Here is a 19,587-nt window from a genome sequence, read left to right as displayed (position 1 = left end):
GTGTGGAGTTTTTTTTTTTTCTTTATTGGAATTATCTTTGGCTCACGGGCCAGCTGTTTCACGTCATGTGTGATTTGCTGGGTTTCTCGCCAGGCTGAAGGATCTGCTGGGACGAGCAGACAGGCGGGGAGGGAGGGAGGAAGAGGAGGGAGGGGGGAGGGAGGGAGGGAGGGGGGAGGGAGGGAGGGAGGGGCTCCAACTATTTCACTGATTAAACCGGGGCGGAGGAATAACGTTTGGAATTGAAAGTGCAACCATTACCCAGACTATCATAATCCTCTGTGGGGAAGACGCGCCTCAGAAAAACCTCGTCTGCACATCTGTTTGTTATTGAAAGGGGACAAATATTTCTTTGGTTTTATAGTGGGGTGGGTGTCAAACATGTGGCCCGGGGGCCATCGCCGGCCGTCAGAGGATTTTAATGCAGGATGGCATTTCAAAGTTTAAAAAAAAAAAGACAAGACAAGACACTTATTCACATTTTTCCCCTTAAAATAGTAAAAAAAAAGTAGTATTTCAAGAAAAGTGAATATTAGTTAAAGTTTCTGTCAATTTATTCAAAATGTATAAGTCTTTTTGAGAAAATGCATCTCCCTGACACCCAGATTTCTCTTTCTTGCATGTTGCACCTCTGTCAGAGCTCTCTGGTGGCCCTCCAGGTAGACCCCCGCCCCACATTTTGAGAACCGCTCGACGCACAAAGCCAAACTGTGAGGGTGAATTTTAGAGCTCATGCAGAAATCGTGCAAATCCAAAAGTAACAGGCCTAAAGAGAATCGCTGTGGTATAAGATGTTTCAGAAATTTCAGCTGATTTTCCCAACAAAAATAATTTGTTGCATTTTTTTTTTAAGGAAAATAAGTCAAAGGAAAAGTAGGAGCCATGGAGGTAGAATGTGTGATATTTGTTTTTATTTCACTGTATTGTTCACCTAAAACCCTCTTTTGAAACACACAGACCAAAAAGGATGCATTTTTTCATTAATATGTGTTTTTATCTCTTGGGATTAAAACTAATCAGAATGATTTATAGGTTATGATGCTATTTTTCACCAGTCTTCCCCCTTTAGATTAATCTGGTCTCTGTGGCTTTGTTTAGCTCTGGGGGAGCTACATTTTTCTCCAGTGACACTTTGGACATTCAGGAGTCATGAAATCGTCCTGAAGGGAAGGCGATGTGGGATCGGTGGCCGGCAAAGCAGTCCTGCCAGATTCCTTAAAGAATTTCTAAACCTTTGTTTTTTTTTTTGTTTTTTTGCATTCCCAGCTCAGATTACATCTCACTACTGGGCCCTGAATGAGGCAACACACACGCGCGTTGGCGTTCTGGTTATCTGCTAAAGCGTTCGACTGCAGAGCGAGGTGAGGCTTCTTTCCTACGCAGCCTTCAGAAGATGGATGCCATGCTCCTCTTTGTCCCTGCTGCTGCTGCCGCTGCTGACTCATTTGCCCATCGTCACTCCTCCCACGCTGGCACTTCAGCGGGGATAATTTGGGTCCAAAGTTCATGCTTACTTATCGGCAGAAAGATCCGCATTGTCAAAAATCGCGTTGGCAGCAGCGGCGGCACCTTTTCTCCAGTAAAATGAAAAACGGGTCTACGGGCTGTAAAACAGCTGGGGAGCGTGGCGGCACACATAACTCCGTCTAGACACAAGAATTAATACAAAGTGACCTTAACACCAAGCACGAGCAGCTAAAGGAGGACAATCTAGCAGCGATGTTGTAGAAACAGTGGCGACGTGTTCGGCGCTCCTCATTGACGGACAGTAAAGACCTTTGCTGTTTAATGCCTGAACAGGCAGCTTCTCGGAGTCATTATTGAGCTCTATGGAACTAGATATGGGCTGGAAGGTGTAGCAGTGGCAGCAGCAGTAGTGCATATAGGATTACAGGCCCCTAAATCAAGGCTGTAATACACTCCCTCCTCAAATGTGGGTGGCTGGACATCATATAATGTGGTGAATGAATGACAGGAGACGCCGCGCCGGTCGCCGGCCGAGGAGTCGAGACAATGAAGCCTTTAATTCAAAGTTCCCCTGCAATCAACAAATGGTTAACAAATGACTTTCACATGTGGAGCCGGTGGAGAGCTGAGAGGATCGAAGCGCCCAGTCAGTTTACGACCCAAACTGGGCGGGTTGGCGGCGCGCGACCGGCCCAGCGCCACGGACGGCAGGCGACGGCGGCGGGCTTAACTGAGGCCTCCCTCCTTTTCGCTGGCCAGCTGTCCAATCAGCTTCCAGAACTCGGAGAAGGTCAGCTCCCCGTCATTGTTCTCGTCCTGTGAGCTCATGAGCTTGTGGATCGCCCCGGTGTCGCTGCTCTGTGGGTCAGCAGGCAGAGGGAAGCAGGGTCAGTGAGGAGCGGCCGAGACGCAGCGAAAGACTGTCCTGCCACCTAATGGCTCTGGGGAGAACTAGAACTGAGCAGAGGACGAAGGCCTGTCTCATCAAATCAACGTCGGAACATGCGGATTTAATGTTCGACATTATTTTTAAGACGTGACAAACTGAAGCGGTTGTTAAGTTATTCAAAAGTAACATAAATAAATGAATAGTTAAATAAACAAGGAGGTCAAAATGATGTAAATACTCTACAAAAAGAAAAAGTATGTAGATTTAAAGCAAAAATAACGTAAATAGTAATAGAGGTACACATCTCTAACATATATACTATGACGAAAATATATCTGTAACTAACTATGAATGCATTGAATATGAAGATATATATAGTTTGTGCTGTATTATGTCATGATATATATTCATGCAAAAAATGTTAAAAAGATATCATTTTACAACAGCATTTTAATGTATCCATGATTTAGTGTTTCACTTTTCAGAATATCACCTTATAGTTGTAATGAGTATTCCTAATTCCCTCCAAAATATGCATATACACAATGACTGTTTTAAAAAAAACAACACTAATATTTAAACAAATAGGTTTTTTTTTCCAATTCCTTTTTATAAAGCTAAATTCAGTGAAAGGCAGTTCACTAATATTCAATCCAACAGTCAATCAATTAGACCCAAATGTCTATTTCTGGATTGTTGGTGGGTGCTTGGAGAAAACCTTTGCACAGGAAGAACATGAAAACCAAACCAAATCCAGACTCAGACCAAAGATATCGTCACTGTAGGAATAATTGGTGCAGCTTGTTTGATATTGCAGGTCACATGTACGCCACATCCTTCAGCATTCATCTCAGTTTAGTGCATTTCTTTCAGCAATTTCAGGTTTCTTCATGATGCAAGTCTGGAAGCCACAAAGCCAGATGTGTTGTGAAGGGAAATGCCAGTGGAACTATGTGCAAAAGCAATAACCTCGGTAATTTGTCAGCTCCCTGACCTGTCAAATGTGTGTGATCCCTTCATTTGCACAACAAACGAGTTTCTCCATGTCTGCCTGTCGGCGCTCTGTGTCTAAGAATCCAAACAATCTCAGGAACATACCTTGACGTAGTTGGGGAGCTGAGTGGTCACCAGGCTGCAGAACTCCTCTTGGCTCAGGGTGCAGGAGGAGCCGTCTTCCCCGGCGTGCATCTTGAACTGGGTGACCAGCGTTTTGATGGCTGCTTCCATGATGCTTTATAACGAGCTGGAAATGAAATCCACAGTGACACCAAACATCAATGCATTTGTCATTGGACCGTACGTCCATCAGGCAGAGGCTGCCGTCTCACCTGCCGGTTGTAGCGTGGCGAGCAGCAGCAGCGGCAGCAGGTCCCACAAATCTCCTCCGCTCTGACCGTCACCCCTCCAAATTTATACGCTTCATCTCCACCGGCTGATGCACACATCAGCAGAAAACATCAGCCTCCCCTCTTCGCCCCCGTCCTGCAGGCTGCCCTCATCACCGTTTGATTTCCACGACTCTGAGGACATAAATCACACACACACATATACACACACACACACGCGCAACACAGGAAACGGCCACAGTGTCCTACAGAGGGCAAATTTGTACTGATGATAGCACAAAACCTATTCCAGGCTGTTTGCAGAGCAAGGGCTTTTGTGTTCGCATCAGGCCTCTCTAATCAACTGGCTGGATCATGCACGTCTCAGCAGTAATTGGTTTATATACAAAACATGACTCAAAAAATGTGGCATTCTGGACGAACACTGCAGAGCGGAGTACTGGTTAGCTGGAGCTACATGGTCCCTGGTTTGCATGTTCTTCCTTGGTGGGCTACAGTTTACTCCTACAGTGCAAAAACTTTAGTTTCTGGAATTCTGGAATACCTGTCTGTCACAACGATGAATAGTTTCCAGCTTGTCTGCATTTGACCCCTGAGAAAGACGTCACAGCGGAAGAGAGGAGGTGGAAATGCCTAATGGGGTGTTTCGACGCTGAATTGTTTGCAGAATTTAAAGAATGGCAATCTCTGGTTGCAGCTTCATAATGACCATCTTGTTCTCCGCGGGCTGCTTACATTCCTGCTCATCAGCATATCAGGTCCGTGACTGACTGGCGGGTTATAGTATCGGCGCGAAGGCGGAGTTGGCGTGCCTGTGAACGTGTGAGCCTCCGCTGAGCATTTAATCTGGGTGTAAATATTTTAGTTTGGCTTCGCACTTGCGATAATAGATGCCTGTCATGCCAACACTTCCACTTCCCACCGGAGAGTGAGTCAAAGATACTGCACATGGCTCGGTGTCACTGTGAATGATTTAGTAGTGTAATAATCACATTAGGATATCCTGCTGTTTATCACAGAGTGACAACAGATTCAGGGTTTTTCTTTATATATAAATGACAAAAACACATTGGTACTGGTGAAAAATTTATTGAACTCAACATTGACTTCCTGACATAGCTGAAGATGGGAGAAATGAGAAATAGTCCAGGCCTCGATTACATCAATGTTTTGCGCAAAGTCCTGCATAATCAGTAAGCACGGAGTCCTACTGTTGTCCCACAAAGACAAAAATTACTCTTCAAATATTGATTCAACTTTCATATGTTAAGATTAAAGTATACTTTCGTTCTCTTCCTTTGGTCTTAAAAACCTTCAGAAAATAGTTTCTCTTCACAAACAGCAGAGAACAAGAAACAAAAACAAAAAAAAATCAGTTCAACACATCATGTGTCAACTCTGTGACATTCATCCTCTGCTCTATAAACAGCAGTAACACTGCAAGTAGTGTAAACTTAAGATTTCCTTCTAATCTTGCAAAAGCAAATGTAATCAAAGACCTAAAAGACCTCGTGTCCAATCTAAGATATTCAGAATAATAAAGGCACATAAGCAGCAGCAAAAATTTCTGAAAAAAGAAAAGAAAAAAAAACAAACAAACTTAACGAAAGCTTCACCATTTTCACATTCAATGTGTGGCCTGGGACACAAACCGTGGTTCTTTACATTAAAAAAAAAAAAGGAGAAGTCAAGGAAAGAGTCGCAGTGTTGGGACAGAATAAATAAAATGAGACACTTCAAAGCTTCTCTCAGTCAAGAATGGAAAGGAGAACTCACACAGTCACAGTCAGTCTATATTAAACTTTACATCCATAAAAAAGGGGGAAAACATTAAACGTGACATGAATCAAAAACTAAACGATTTTGTCGTCACTTAATGCCGCGATGCTTTTTGGACTTTGTGCTGTTCTTATCTCGCTCTCACCTGGCTTATCCAACTGTAAACCACTAAAAATAGATGAAATGTAGTGTCTTTCATGTGGATCTTTTTGCCTGAATTTCAACAAAACAACTTGCATGCAATTTATTACTGTTTGAACAAAACTGGAAAAATTCGGATTTGGCTGCCAATTACAATTTGGGGGAAAAAAAAAAAAAACAAACTATACAAACTCAAAGGGAGCAACTACACTACAGATCACTAGCTAGAATAAACTTTTACTCAGACAGATGCCCAGTGAAAGTAGATCATGTGCTGGAGGTCCCCTCACTACTTTACAAAACATAAAAAAAGAAAACTAAAGATAAAAAAAAAAAACCCCAATCAAATAACAGCAGAAGTGAAAGGTGACAAAAAGTGTTTCTTGTATACTTGTGAAAAGTGCTCAAGTGGTTTAGCCGTCTGTAAATGTCGCTATGGCTCCGAATGACTCCGTCCTATTGCTTTTCTCAGGAGCGACTGCGTCTCGCCAGACGGGTTTTTGGCCGTTGGTCGACAGCTGGGAGTCGAGGAGGGAAAAGCTTTTTTTTCCAAACTTACAAATCAAAATGCTAAGGGCACTGAAACAGTGGCCTGTGTTTGTGTGTGTGTGTGTGTGTGTGTGTGTGTGTGTGTGTGTGTGTGTGTGTGTGTGAGCCCAAGTCTACAAAAGAGCAGCTGAAAAAAGCCCAAACCGGTCCGACCTGCTGTGGTTTGAGAAGTGGGATCTCCTCCTCTGGGATTACACAGTTACACCCGACTTGAAGCGACTGGTATCTGCACCAACGTCCCCGTATTTGTTTTAACCTGCTTGCTCGGAAGATTTTCCCACACAAGGCAGAGTCAAAGGACAGCAGAGTATTTACTGTCAAACACATTCTTTTTTTTTATCCCCATCTCTGTACTGATGAATGGCTGATTGAACCGCTGCACCGCTGCTCTACTGAACCGCTGTGAGATCCTGTTAGTGTGGATTTACATGATGAACTGGAGGGAACATGCACTTATGTATAGCACTAAATATCAGAGGGAAATTCACACAACACTGCACTGAAGGACTTTGCTTTAGGGGGCATGACCTGACGGAGGTAGGTAACGACAACTAAGTCCAGGATGACGAATACAAGTCTAGCTTATAATAGGAGACTCATAGGGACACACTGATGAGAGGCACGACCACTCTGTACCGGAAGCTACTACAATTACAGCTCTGGAGAGGAGAAGGTAGGCAAGAAATGTCCTAGAAAACCACCGCTTGTGCTGTATCTTCCCCCCGGGCTCCGCTCCGATTGAATCTGTGTGTCTTTTCATGCAGTTGCTGCAAACTTCCACAGGGCCTCTCGCTCGAACTCCTCCATCTCCTCCTCCAGGGAGTCGTTGTCCTCCGACAGGTCCACCATGTCCTCCAGGATGTCCGCCACGTCCTCGGCGAAGTCGGCGAACAGGACCCGGTCGTGGATGAACACGCCGCCCTCGAAGAAGTCGGCGGTCAGCCGGGCGATCCTGTCCTTGCTCTCGGGCGACGAGCCCTCCAGCTTGCTCAGGTAGCCCTCCAGCAGCTCCTCGAACTCGGGCAGCTCCACCGGGTAGAGGCCCTCCCTGGCGGCGCAGCCCTCCACGGAGGAGCAGCCCAGCTGGGGGCGGACGTTGCGCTGCAGCTTCTGCTCCTGGTCCCTCCAGAAGTCGTGGTGGTGCCGGTGAGACTGGCGCGGCTGCTGGTGGTGATGCTGCTGGTGATGTTGGTGGGGCTGATGATGATGCTGATGCTGATGATGATGATGATGATGGTCGCCGTGGGAGTTTTTGTCCTTCCGGCTGTGCCACGGCTTCTCCTTCCTCCTCTCTTCCCTGTCTGACCGGCGCTGGTCTTTCTTCCTGTCCCACTCGTCCTGGTGTTTCCTCCAGGCCTCCTTGTGAGAATTCTGCTTGTCGGATTTCCACTCCTTCTTCTGCTCCTTGTCCCTCCTTCCTCCGTCCTTGCCGTGCTTCCATTCTTTCTCTCCTCTCCACTCCTTCTTCTCCTCTTTCTTCCAGTGGTCTTTGCCGTTGTTTTTGCCTTTGCCCTCCTTCCATTTATGCTCCTGCGGTTTCTTCTTCTCCCACCTCTCGACTTGCTCGGAGAGCTTCCTCTGGATCTGCTCCAAGTGGTCCCTCACCTGTTTCCTCTGGCCGCCATCTTTTTTCATCATCTGTAGTCTTTTCTTGCTCTCCTCTAAAAGACCTTTCTGCCGCCGGAGTTCCTCCTTCAGCGCTCCTCCGTCCGACGAGTCCTCTCTCCTCTGTGGTCCGGCTGCTTTCTGATTGCTCTCGGCCTCTTTGCCATCTGGCGGAGTCGCTGAAGGAGAAGAAGCCGGGAGGATTTCCTGCTCAGCTGTGTGGGAAATTCAAAATATCAAACATCTATTTACAATGTTACTTATAGAAACAATCCTTTTTTTTTTTAATGTGATTCATAAAGAAGCCTACCTTTCAGTTGACTGAGTTCAGTCACTCTGGCTCTCAGACTTTCCAGCTCGGTTTTCAGCTCAGGCAGAGACGACAGTTCCTCCTTCAGCTTTGAGTTTTCTTTTTCCAGATCAGCTTTCCCCTGCTCATCACCGCTGGCTGCCACCGCCTTCAGCGCCGAGTCGAGTTCTTCTTTTTGAGACTGAGACATTGAGAGAAATAAGGACGGCTTACGATGAAAGCTCAGGTTAAATCTAAAAAAGGGTAAACCTGCTAAGTTGGTGTTGATACGACAGCAGACTGACCTGCAGTTGAGCCTCTAGCTGAGTGATTTGCTGGTTTTCCTGCGTCAGTCTATCCAATAGCTCTTTCATATCCTGCGGATCACCGCTAAGCCAGTCCTGGATGGAAAATTGTATGAATAGAAATAGAACACATGCTTTTAGTTTACAAAAAAAAAAATCATTTTATGTTTTAAGACATATTTCTGTTTAAATGTCATTCTATAGACGCAGGCTGAGAATGATGGAGTGGATGAGTGAGCAGCAGTGGAAACAGACCTGGCTTTGTTCTCCGTCACTCAGGTCGGAGGCGTCAAAGTCACCTGTCGCACAAGGAAACGAGACTTTTGGAAAACTTGTGCGAAAGACAATCGCGCTGACACACGGCTGCCAAGCTGTCTTGCAGCAGCACAAGCTTCTGTCGTGAAATGCATTCTCTGACCTCAGGCGTCACCTTGCGCTAACCCGTGTTTATTTACGCAGGTCTTCGTGTTATTCTTCTGAAAAGAAATATTTTGCGCCGCGCCAAACACAATGATTGCAGTAGCCGAGGTAACCCTCGAGAGAGCACCCCGAACATCCACCGAGGAGGAGTGTTATTCTACAACTCAGAATGCATGTTATTTCGCTGTTTTCTGCTGCCGCTGCATGAACTGTCAAGCCGGATAAGCGCCTGGGCTAGTGATTGAGCGTTAGCCAGTGAGCGCAGAAGCTTACGCTGCTGTCTTATCGGCCATGCCGGACCTACCATTATCCAGGTCAGAGAGAAAACCTGTTGACATAGTACAGCTTAGTCAACAAGATCCCGGAGCACACATCTCACCAACGCTGACAACTGCAAACAAATTGGCTTATGCAATTTGCAAATTCTGACGTCGTCAAATAAGAGAAGGTTTCGACACGTAACTTTATGGAGAATTGGAAAGAATAAAAACAAAAAGGCCTTTAGAGCAGAACTGTGGATATCTGTGCTTTGTTTGGCCTAAACTGGTCAGAAAGAATGAATCTTATGAAAGAAACACAGGCTTTTCACAGGAACTGCAAATTCATCAAAATTAACAATATACCACAGAAATATTCATATTAAGCCACATTTCTACCATTTATGGCTTTTCTTTCTACAGCAATCCTGATTTTATTTATGTGACCAACTCAAGATGATGCATTGTGTACCCCGACTCGAAAAAAAGATCCAAAAGGTTTTGGTAAATTCTCAAATTAAGAGAAGCAAGCATGTAAACATAACAGTATTTCTCAGTCGACTTGACCATGATGAGAGCAGAAGCAAGCAGGCAGGCAGGCCGAGTTACACGAGACAGGAACTCACCTGAGAGAAAGAGGGAACCTAAGAAAAGCAGCACCAGAGCTCCCACAATGCACTTGTTCAAGGAGAACCATGGCTTTTCCTCCTTCTTCTCGGCCAGTTTGAATTCCACCTCCTCTTCGTCGTCTTCCTCGTCTGAGGTCCTCGGTCTGGCCGCCTCGAACGGCGGCACGGTGCGCCTCCTCAGGCCGTCCTCGAAGCCGCTCGGGTCGCCAAACTCAAAACTCCCGGATGGCTCTGGGAGCGGCAGAGACGCAGAAGAAGAAAAATGAATTCCTGCACAGGAAAAGCTAACGAGCCGTCACATGAGATGTTGTGTTTTGGTGACAGATGGGAACTTTGTGCCTGAATCTGAATGGCATGTGTTGAACTGTGGCTTCCGAATCGCTTCGGCGGATCTTTCCAACATCTCTGGCAAGCGAAGAGCTGGATGCGTTTCCAGCAGGATTATCTGCTGGCAGGCGCGCTCATGTAAAATACCAGAGTCTCAGCGAACACATTCACTGCAAGATACAACTGTGTGCAAACACCAAGAGACAAATGTCTGACAGAGAAATCAGTGCTGCTTGTGGAAACGGATGACATTTCCTCACCAAATTACTACAGCAGTAATTTCATGCATGGGGGTTTCTTGGTTTCTCAGTGGGGTGCAGGCCTCCCTGCCACACTGATGAATTACTTTACGCCTGCCAGCACGGCACTGATAAGAACCATGTTAATGATTTTTCCTGCAAGAAGATTCATTTTCTTCTTCTATCAGCTTGTGATAATTGCAAAGTGCCATAAACTATTTACTTTGGTTAAGAGTTTTTTTTTTATTATGTTTTTGTTTTTTGTAGTATTCTTGCTGTTTAACACTACTAAACATGACTTTAACTAGATTTACAGGTGATAAAAACAACTTAATCATCCAATTTCGAGACTAAAATGATCAGAAAACGTTTAAGACATCATTACTTTGACTCTGGCCCTTTTCATGTGGTGCATATTTTTACATTAACTTGTATTCCGAATTATAAAATGGGAAACACAGGCTCACAACTGATTATTTCTATTCAAACAAAGCTGCACATAGAAAGGAACTGGAGTTAAATGACTGTCCCATCTCTCATTTCTTAGCATTGGTCCCCCACAGCGGGTTATTTGACTAACAACTTTATCTCAGAGAGGACTCAGCTGCTCACTTCTCACAGGTAAGAACAGGATCAGCAGCTCGGAATTTCAATGTTGCTTTCTTTTACCTCTTTTGAGATTTTCACTGATGTGTAAATTTATCTTTTTGTATTTTTCCTGAAGAAAATCCAGAACGATTGACGCCATTGTCACGAATGAAAAGCATGATACAAAGATCTGTCTCCACTTTTAGAAAACATAACATGTAGACTTGTATTTTTGTAAAAATTCATACATTTTGTGGAAGAGTACACTATATTATTCCAACTACAGGAAAAAGATGTCTGCCTTGCAACTCCGCCAAATTAAGCAACGTCAGCTGGCAGCAACTCACAGAATTTGGTTGCCAGCTGGTTTTCGTTTTGACCCCTGTGACCCCAAGTTGGATAAAACAGGTATGGATGATGGACTGTTGTTTGTATTATGAACTGAATTATTAGATTTTTTTTAAAAAACAAACCGTGTTTTTTTGGTATGAATCATTTCTGAAAGCCTGATTATTGGAGTTGTGGACGTCTGGAAATTTCAGGTGAAAACATCAAACACCAACACGCTCCACTCCTGAGTTTTCCTGAAAGACATCCCATACCTTCTTTATGTTCGCTCTCATCTTGGGTCACCGTCTCAGGCGGCTCTGCCAGCTCTGCTTCAACAGAAGCCTGCTGCTCCTCCTGCTGCTGCTCCTCCTGCTGCTGCTCCTCCTGCTGCTGCTCCTCCTCCTCCTCCTCTTCCTCCTCCTCCACAGGCTCTTCTGGTTCAGATGAACCAGCAGTCTGGTGTGCCGTACTTTCATCAGCGGGCTCCGTCGCCGGGCTCTCTGTGACTCCGCTCGGCGGCTCTGTGATCTCTGGAGCAGGGCTGATATCGCCTTCAGCATCGGCCGCGGTGTCGGCGGCCGTAAGAGTCTCTGCGAGGATTTTAAGATCCGGTTCCACACTGAAGACATGAAGACTCTCCTCAGGAGGACTCGTACGAGTCGGGACAGTATCATCAGGCGTGTCGAGCACGAGCTCTTCAGGAGAGGTCTCAGTGAGGGGAGGGGCCGCGCCGGACTCCTCGGGCTCCAGTGGCGGGTCTTCAACGGGTGGAATATCGAGCGAAGGCCTCAGATCGATGTTGGTGACAAACGGCATGGCGCACAGATGCTCGTTGTCACTGGGGGAGCTGGTCACGATGTCGTGAATGACCGGAGCCTGGCTCTCCAGGTCCAGGTCTGGAAGGTCACTGGGGTCAGGTGGGATGGGACTCATACGGGCTGGACTAGACGGGATGGGACCCTCACTGGACTCTGGAGACGTTTCCTGACAGACCTAATGATGAAGCAGAGAAGGAACAAAAGAGACCTCAAATGTCTACACAAGCTGATTGATTAGTATTCTCAGCAGTGCTACATATGAGTTACAGACACATCAACAGGTTAATGAACAATTAACCCATTAAAACAGAGTAAATTAAATGTGTAATTCATTTCAAAGAGCCTTTACACTGATGGTGTGACAGCTGGATACTAACCTGATGTCCTTCTTCAGACAGGACAGTCTCCACAGGGATCTCAGGTGGTTTGAACTCTGCAGCGGCTCCTGATAAAATGACATTCACACAAGGTCAGAACTGAAGTCTTAAACTCTACATTTGACCTCTATATATTAGCGCCTTGTCTTTACCTGCCACCTCCTCAGCAAGGCTGGGGACGTCGCCCAGGCTCTCCGTACCGTCATCCACAGGCCCGACATTTTCAATAGCAACTTCCTGCGGAGTCAACACACCCAATGGGAGTCAGACTTCCTCTGAGCATTTACATCAACACCTACAAGATGATAACTTGAAAAATTGACCTTGACATTTACAGTGCTGCCAATACCAGCGGGCATGTTCATTCATGCACATAGAGGCCTGCACAAAGTAAAATTAGCCATTTGATATTGTACCATTAGTTGTTTATTTCTGTTCTGAAGTAGTATTTGTGATCCATTTTCCTTTAATAGTTTGTGAATTGTAAGGTAACCAAAGTTTCACAGGCACTGCTGGGCTTAACATAAGAGGACTATGTAATTTCAATGTTCCCAACATGCACTCATCTCCCATTTTAATTTCATGACTGTCTATGCATATATAGATAAAAGCAGTGATATAAGAGGAGATGTAAAGACTATACAAACTTAAGGCAAGTGAAAAAAATGTTACAAAGCAAGAAGGCGAGTGAAAATAGTGTTAATAGTTCTCGTCAGTAAGTACAATACAAAGCTGGAAAGTTCTGAAACACCTTTCACAAATAAGCAGGCTTTCTGTGACAGAGCCTTACTCTAATTCTTCTATCTCCTTGTGTAAACTTCCTCCATGATGGTGGCATTAGGACTCTTAGTGGACCATACCAGTACTTCGAGAACTTCTAGTTCAACTTAAATCATACTAACTGCATGGATGTCCTCTGGTTTGACACCCCTTGAGGTCAGAGAGTCTCAGATGTCTCACCTCTGGGGACAGGAGCGTCCAGCTGTTGGTGGAGGAGCCGGTGCTGCCTGTACTGTTGCTGTTGTCAGACATCGCCCCCGTCAGGCTGGAGTGGGCAGAGCAGGGGACAGATTCAGCTGTATGATATCCTGCAGATGACGACAGAAACAACGTGTCTTCACTGGACATGCCTAATGCACAGGCTGAGCACGCCTGGAAGCAGCGAACCAGATTATCCAGATGAAATAATCTGGCTGCTGCTCGGCCTACACCGTTTTTACTGTCGCGTGCACGCGAAACGTTTGAATAAGTCTAAGTACTCTGAAGATTACAGCATTAAATGTTGCAATTATGTAATGACAATACAGTTTAGGAACCGATGCAATTCGCACAGGGGGGGTGACAGAAAGCAGATTGTCGTGGATTCAAGTTATGTAACAGCACGGTGGCGTCCATAACACAGTGCTGCGCAGTTAAACAAAAGGTCCAGTCAGAGAAAGAATCGGGAAATCTCTGATTGCGTGCACCACTGAAGCTATTCCCAGCCAACCATTCATTCAGATCCATCCATGCAGTCAACCTGTGCAGCAGCTAAATTACCAAAAATGGTCAAACCCCCCTCCCGACACGAGCAGCTCATTGATTCTGAAACGAGCTAACAAAAAGGTAACGCTCACTCGGACGCCACACTCACGTGCACTGAAGCTCCGGCTCGCCCCTAACGGAGGACCACTTGAGGGGTCTCAGTTGTTGTAGCAACCAAATGTAAGGCTGACTCGTGATGGTAAACAAAGGATGGAAGGCTGAATATTCCCACTCCCACTCTTCCGCGTTTTCACTCAGGCCCAGCTGTTAGCAGGCAACTCCTGCACGCGCCGCCCTCACTCAAAACAAACCCCAAGAAGACGTTTTATTTACCCGCTCGCTCACGCCTCAGCCGAAGGTCGATAATTTCCTCCGAAACGTTTAAACTGTTTTTAGTCAGAACGCTGCTCCTCTGTCCCTCTGAACTTGGGAACTTTGGGAATTCCAGGTCGCGTCACGTCCACCAGCGCCTCTCGTCCAATGAGATTTCAGCAAAGCCCCGTGAGAGCCCGCCCCAAAACCGAGGCTGGACCAATCAGATAAAAGTATCGCGTCCGGGCAGCGCGACGGATATCCAACCGTGATTGACGCTCGCAGGTGACAGTGGCAGCAGCGTCTTGGTTTGTAATAATACAACTTCATGTGTGAACCCGACCCTGGAGACGCATGCATGAGCACATTATATATATACCGGGGGAGCGGGTGTTGCGACCAGCCGCTCACTGACACGTCTGCACTGCTATATTTGACTGTGGGACTTACCGGAGTGGACAACCCCTCCACTCCTGTTGCTCCAACGTGGACATTCATTTCATCATCTGACTCCTTCTCTAAATTTAGTCTGTTTCGTGTGTGACAGGCACATTTACTGTGACAGCAGTGCGCGTCTGACATGAAAATAACATTTACAGGCACAGGTGATGCTAAAGTGCTTTTGCGCGATTTGTTATAAAGAGCCGTTGATCATTATGCTCATTTTACCAAAAAAATGAGTATATACTGGTCTAAATCCATTGATCTTTTGTGTTTGTTAATTTTATGTGAAGCTTAACCCTAACCACGTAAGGATCCATTATTTGCGCAGTGCAATTGATAGATCACAGCCATCATTTAAAGTGTCATGGCATAATTGAAATTCCATCCATGAAACTCACTAAAAATAAAAATGCATCCATTATAGGCCCACTGCTGCAGTGTTGTCTGGTGGGTCACATTTAGCCTGAAATTTCAAGTTCACTCATTGAACACAATGAAATATCTTTACATTGTGAGTGGAGACCATTGTACCATAAAACAAAAAAGCAAAACAAAAACAAACCAAAGAAAAAAACAAACAAACAAAAAAAAAACCCCTATGCACACACAAGGAACCTATGCAAACTCCACACAGACATGACTGAACTTGACCCAGGGACCACCATGCATTCTTCTTGATGCCATAATACAGACACTCAGTGAAACACTTTCAATTACTTCATTGGAGATTCTACTTTTTAAAAATGCATTATAATAATCGTCAGTCATATCGGTCCAATCAAAAGATTTGTCATATAAAGAAATGTATTTCTCAGCTTTATTATTCAAGTTTTTATGTGATATAAGTGTAATGCATCAAAATATATTGCATCAGTGAAATGCATCAGCTTTGTAGGCTGATGATCTCTATCACCATCATTTTTCATATCTTTTTACAGATAGTCTCCATCCAATGTGACTGAACTTGAGGTATTTTGCAAACAATGGCCAAACATTTCAGTTGTGCAAATCTGCTTTATGCTAATTTATTCACATTAACATCAGATGTGAAATGACTTTCAAACCAGCAATCACAATTCAGTTAAAAGCTTTTGAGTATTGAATTTTTAGAAATATTCAAAACTGTGTCTTACGTTCACCAATTGTCAGCTAGGATTGGCTACATTTTAGCATAGAGAATCTATTTTTATTTTGAATCAATTTTACGGAGTTGTGTTGAATCTGAGTTGAGTTGTGTCTGAAATAACTAGAATTCAGCCTGAAGGAGCAGCACAGATTTTAATCCTCTCATCTCATCATGTGAAGGTCATCATTTTCGGTGTGGGTTTACATGTTCTCCATGTGTGTGGGTTTCTTGCTACCATTCTAGTTTATTCCCACAGTCCAAAAATGCCCATGTCAGCTTAATTTGTGCCCCTGAATGACTCTTGGGTCAGTTGGGTGTAAATGTGAGAGAGTGTGGTTGTCTGTGTTTGCTCTGTGATGGACTGTCCAGGGTGTACCTTGCCCTTGCCCCCAGCTAACTGCCATTGGCTCCAGGACCCTTAGATCCTGCACAGGATAAAGTGGTATAAAAGATAGATGGATGGAAAAGGTGGAGACTACAGATTTGCTTCTGAAAAGACTTTCATAGTTTTCAAATTAAACAGATAAATAAACAAATCTTGATTTTCTGTGGCCTCACAGTAATCCATTGAGTATTATTTAATACTCGATTTAATCTGAAATGTAGAGAAATGAAAAAAATATGTTTATTGGGTGTAATTCAATTCTACATTCCAAAAGTATGTTCCTCTAAATCCTGTGCAACATACTTCCACTACATTTCTTACAAATGTTCTTTAAATGTATTTTTTCAGTTTGAATACCATACAGTTTATAAATTCCTGGAACATGTAGTTCTTGTGAGACAGATAGATATTACATAATATTATGTCAAGATCTGGGTCAGTGATTACGTCATCACAATCAGGTATATATTTTCGTCATGAATATAAAATCTCAGTGAATTTCTAATACGGACCAATGAGGAAGCTGCACAGCGTAAACATCATTTCCGTCAACGGAGAAAATTGACCAATAGGAACACAGCTCGGTACTCGAATCAGCCAATAGGATGAGGCAGAGTGTATTTGAACTGTGAAAAGCGGGTCGCAAACATTCGAGAGGGAAACAAAGAGGGAGCGAGCACCCCGTTACTCCGGGACGACAAAAAAACTGGAAATAGTGTCTTTTTATTCACCCGCGGACTTTGTCAGCTACATAAGGTAATTAAAAATGTTTTACAGATGTACTTCAACTGCTAAATCGTATATTGGAGTTACGTAGACACTCATTGCCGTAGGTAACGTTCGTTCGGGCTAACTTGTGCCACGTTAGCTTAGCATTAGCTTCTGCTCTAGAAATTATGCCGTAGTAATTAGGACATTTATAAACTTTGTTTCACCTGACCTTATTATTTTCTTTTCAGGCTCCGACATGTCTCATAAACAGATTTACTACTCTGATAAATACGACGACGACAAATACGAATACAGGTAGGTTTGATCCCGCTTGCATTTTATGGAAACTTTCACTGACTCTTTCCGGGTTGATCTTTTTGGGAAAAAATGACATGGCTATGCAAAACAGTGTTGGCCACGACGAAATTTTCTACAGTACATACCTTATACCCACTTCTTTTTTTTTTTTCTAAACAGGCATGTAATGCTTCCTAAAGATATAGCAAAACATGTACCCAAGACCCACTTGATGTCTGAGACTGAGTGGAGGAACCTCGGGGTCCAGCAGAGCCAAGGATGGGTGCATTACATGATCCACCAGCCAGGTATCTATCTATCTGTCGTTGATGAAAACCTTGTGTTGGAGTTATTTCATTTAGACGTTATCTAATTGAGGAGTATAGATGTCTCCACCCAGTTTGTGAAGAGAGAGAAAAGAAATGCCTTGGGGTCCAACATTTCAGACTTTCATTCCAAACAGACATGCTCAGAGAACATGGACTACATCTATGTCTTTCCTTTAAACTAACCAGTTTTGTACACCATTTTAAGTTGTATGTGTGTTTGGTAAATGTATACTTATTAAAAGATTAGAACTCTTAATTTCAAAAATTCAACTTGATCACATGAATCACAGGATCAGATTAAACTTGGACTAACATTTGTCATGTTTAGCCCAGTATGTGAAGAATTCATTATCAAATAGCTGTCAGTGTTCCATATGGACAACAGAGGCCGAACCCGGTCACACCCTTCATTCAAAGTCTAAAAAGATGAAACTACAAGTGTCAAGTTTTCAGAAAGTATCACCATTTTAGTATCTGTGTTCTTATTTTTGTCTTTCCCTTTCAGAGCCACACATCTTACTGTTCCGCCGTCCTCTGCCAAGCCAGAAGTCATAAGGGAGATTCTCTGGGTCCTTGAAAGATCAGTCTGACCATCTACCACAGATCAACTCATCACAACAAGCAACATGTGGTCAGATTACCAAACTCTTCTGTGGGAGGTGATGTTTCGCTGATGATGCTGGACCTGGAGGGTCACATTGATGAACAATGATTGTAGAATGGAGTATAAGTTGAAGGAAAAGAAAAAAAGGAAAAAGGATCACCATTCCATTGTGGGGAGAAGACTTCTGCACGGGCGAACACCGTCGACCCAGAAACATTCAGATCAGCATCAACTGTCCTTTTGACTTGGCCTGTTTGTCCGACTCTCTGAACCTGCTTGGATGTTCCAGCTTTTCAGAATAACTGCTGTGACAGGTGGCGAGTAAAACTTGATTGAACATTAGTTATTCAAAGAGTGCATGTATCTGGGTAAAGCTCGGGTTAGACAAGCCAGATCAAGTAGCTGGATCCCAAATTAAGTTTGACTCAAATCTCCATCTGCGGTTTCAAATGACACGTTGCTGCTTGGATTAAATGACACTGTAAATTGACATTTAAGAATATTTTTTGTCATTTGCTTAAAAATCTGCACTGATGAGTCATAGAAACTAGTTTGGTTACTTTTGGTCTTAAAAGATTAGTTTTGGCCTTCTTTACAATTATATTTGAAAGTATTGATTTTACCGGTGAGCTGCTCAGTATTTATGTGTGTTGCTCTGTCTGGAATAAATGTAAACTTTTTAATTATTATTGTTGTGGTTTAGTGTCCCCCCCCCCCCCCCCCCCCCCCCCTATTTGTGTTTAACAATTAATTCAGTAATGTTCTGCTCTTCGCAAAAATAAAACAGCTTTAACAGTTGCTCAGTACTATTTAAATGTGGGTGGTGAGACTCGAATCAGGCTACACAATATTAAGCCTGCAGTAATATATAAATGATGATTTTAGTGCCAACATGCCCTTCCCCTCATCTTTGACCCAAATTAAAATAACCAATTCCTTCCAGCAGCACTTCAGAAGGAGAGCACTTTGTAACATCTAATCATTTTTCCATGATTGGATCAATATTTTGGCATACAAATCACATTCCATGCAAGCATAATTTATTTCAGTTGTCTTTCACAAAGTTGATGTGGCAGTGAACTTGTTTTATCACGCAACCTTCAGCCTCCAGTTATCTTGCTACATTGTGGCATCTAGGGGCAACAAAATGCAAAAATAAAGTGCTCAGTAGCATTTTAGTTTCTTTCTGTAATCTGGACGAGATGGCATTGAAATTCAAACTTGTTTCAGGAAACTTCCTGGTTCAGATCTGAGTTGTTTGGTCACTGCCAGATTGTTGAACCACTCAGGTTGTCAGATGTCAAACCCGTGCCTTATCAGACATGAATCTACACTGTTCAGTCTCAAGGCGAAGCAATCACTCCACAGAAACTGCAGTTTTCCTCATGCTTTCCACAAAACCAAACCCCCCTTCACCTTGTCTGTCACAAGTGCCTTTTATCTCCTCAAGGGAAGGGTTGAAGTGAAAAGGTCTCCCAGTTTGTTGGTGCAGGTAAAAGG

General features: G+C 44.0%; 3 protein-coding genes across 4 annotated transcripts; 1 reads left to right on the top strand and 2 right to left on the bottom strand.

The window, feature by feature from the left end:
* Window positions 1-1,999: 1,999 nt before the first annotated feature.
* Window positions 2,000-18,721, bottom strand: s100a11 (S100 calcium binding protein A11). Of its 2 annotated transcripts, none has more exons than XM_030120274.1 (3): window positions 18,711-18,721; window positions 3,455-3,599; window positions 2,000-2,325 (listed from the first exon to the last, which is right to left on the bottom strand). In XM_030120274.1, exons 2-3 carry the CDS (start codon window positions 3,581-3,583, stop codon window positions 2,194-2,196), a joined length of 261 nt encoding a protein of 86 aa, XP_029976134.1. In that variant the 5' UTR covers window positions 3,584-3,599; window positions 18,711-18,721; the 3' UTR covers window positions 2,000-2,193. The 2 variants fall into 2 exon arrangements, with proteins under 2 accessions (XP_029976134.1, XP_029976135.1); XM_030120275.1 differs by lacking the exon at window positions 18,711-18,721 and adding an exon at window positions 3,685-4,026 and having other exon boundaries at window positions 2,001-2,325.
* Window positions 4,776-14,326, bottom strand: pbxip1a (pre-B-cell leukemia homeobox interacting protein 1a). Its single transcript, XM_030120270.1, has 11 exons — window positions 14,213-14,326; window positions 13,316-13,443; window positions 12,508-12,592; window positions 12,356-12,423; window positions 11,563-12,153; window positions 11,433-11,517; window positions 9,674-9,907; window positions 8,626-8,669; window positions 8,371-8,466; window positions 8,087-8,267; window positions 4,776-7,991 (listed from the first exon to the last, which is right to left on the bottom strand). The coding sequence occupies exons 2-11, from the start codon at window positions 13,385-13,387 to the stop codon at window positions 6,928-6,930; spliced, it is 2,520 nt and encodes an 839-aa protein (XP_029976130.1). The 5' UTR covers window positions 13,388-13,443; window positions 14,213-14,326; the 3' UTR covers window positions 4,776-6,927.
* cks1b (CDC28 protein kinase regulatory subunit 1B) lies at window positions 16,776-18,773 on the top strand. The gene is made up of 4 exons (XM_030120277.1): window positions 16,776-16,902; window positions 17,106-17,172; window positions 17,335-17,462; window positions 17,989-18,773. The coding sequence occupies exons 2-4, from the start codon at window positions 17,114-17,116 to the stop codon at window positions 18,036-18,038; spliced, it is 237 nt and encodes a 78-aa protein (XP_029976137.1). The 5' UTR covers window positions 16,776-16,902; window positions 17,106-17,113; the 3' UTR covers window positions 18,039-18,773.
* Window positions 18,774-19,587: the final 814 nt, after the last annotated feature.

This window comes from Salarias fasciatus, chromosome 22, assembly GCF_902148845.1.
Source record: "Salarias fasciatus chromosome 22, fSalaFa1.1, whole genome shotgun sequence".
NCBI classification, from domain to species: Eukaryota; Metazoa; Chordata; class Actinopteri; order Blenniiformes; family Blenniidae; genus Salarias; species Salarias fasciatus.
This window is presented reverse-complemented; position numbering and strand designations above follow the sequence as displayed.

Excerpts from the sequence above, each read along its gene's own strand:
- pbxip1a (XM_030120270.1), bottom strand. The coding sequence starts at position 13,387 with ATGTCTGACAACAGCAACAGTACAGGCAGCACCGGCTCCTCCACCAAC. Across the intron at positions 11,518-11,562 it reads AGGAGGAGGAAGAGGAGGAG|CAGGAGGAGCAGCAGGCTTC; the intron begins GAGGAGGAGCAG and ends GAGGAGCAGCAG. Across the intron at positions 8,467-8,625 it reads GTGACGGAGAACAAAGCCAG|GACTGGCTTAGCGGTGATCC; the intron begins GTCTGTTTCCAC and ends TTTTCCATCCAG.
- cks1b (XM_030120277.1), top strand. The coding sequence starts at position 17,114 with ATGTCTCATAAACAGATTTACTACTCTGATAAATACGACGACGACAAA. Across the intron at positions 17,173-17,334 it reads GACGACAAATACGAATACAG|GCATGTAATGCTTCCTAAAG; the intron begins GTAGGTTTGATC and ends TTTTCTAAACAG. Across the intron at positions 17,463-17,988 it reads TTACATGATCCACCAGCCAG|AGCCACACATCTTACTGTTC; the intron begins GTATCTATCTAT and ends TTTCCCTTTCAG.
- s100a11 (XM_030120274.1), bottom strand. The coding sequence starts at position 3,583 with ATGGAAGCAGCCATCAAAACGCTGGTCACCCAGTTCAAGATGCACGCC. Across the intron at positions 2,326-3,454 it reads AGCTCCCCAACTACGTCAAG|AGCAGCGACACCGGGGCGAT; the intron begins GTATGTTCCTGA and ends GCTGACCCACAG.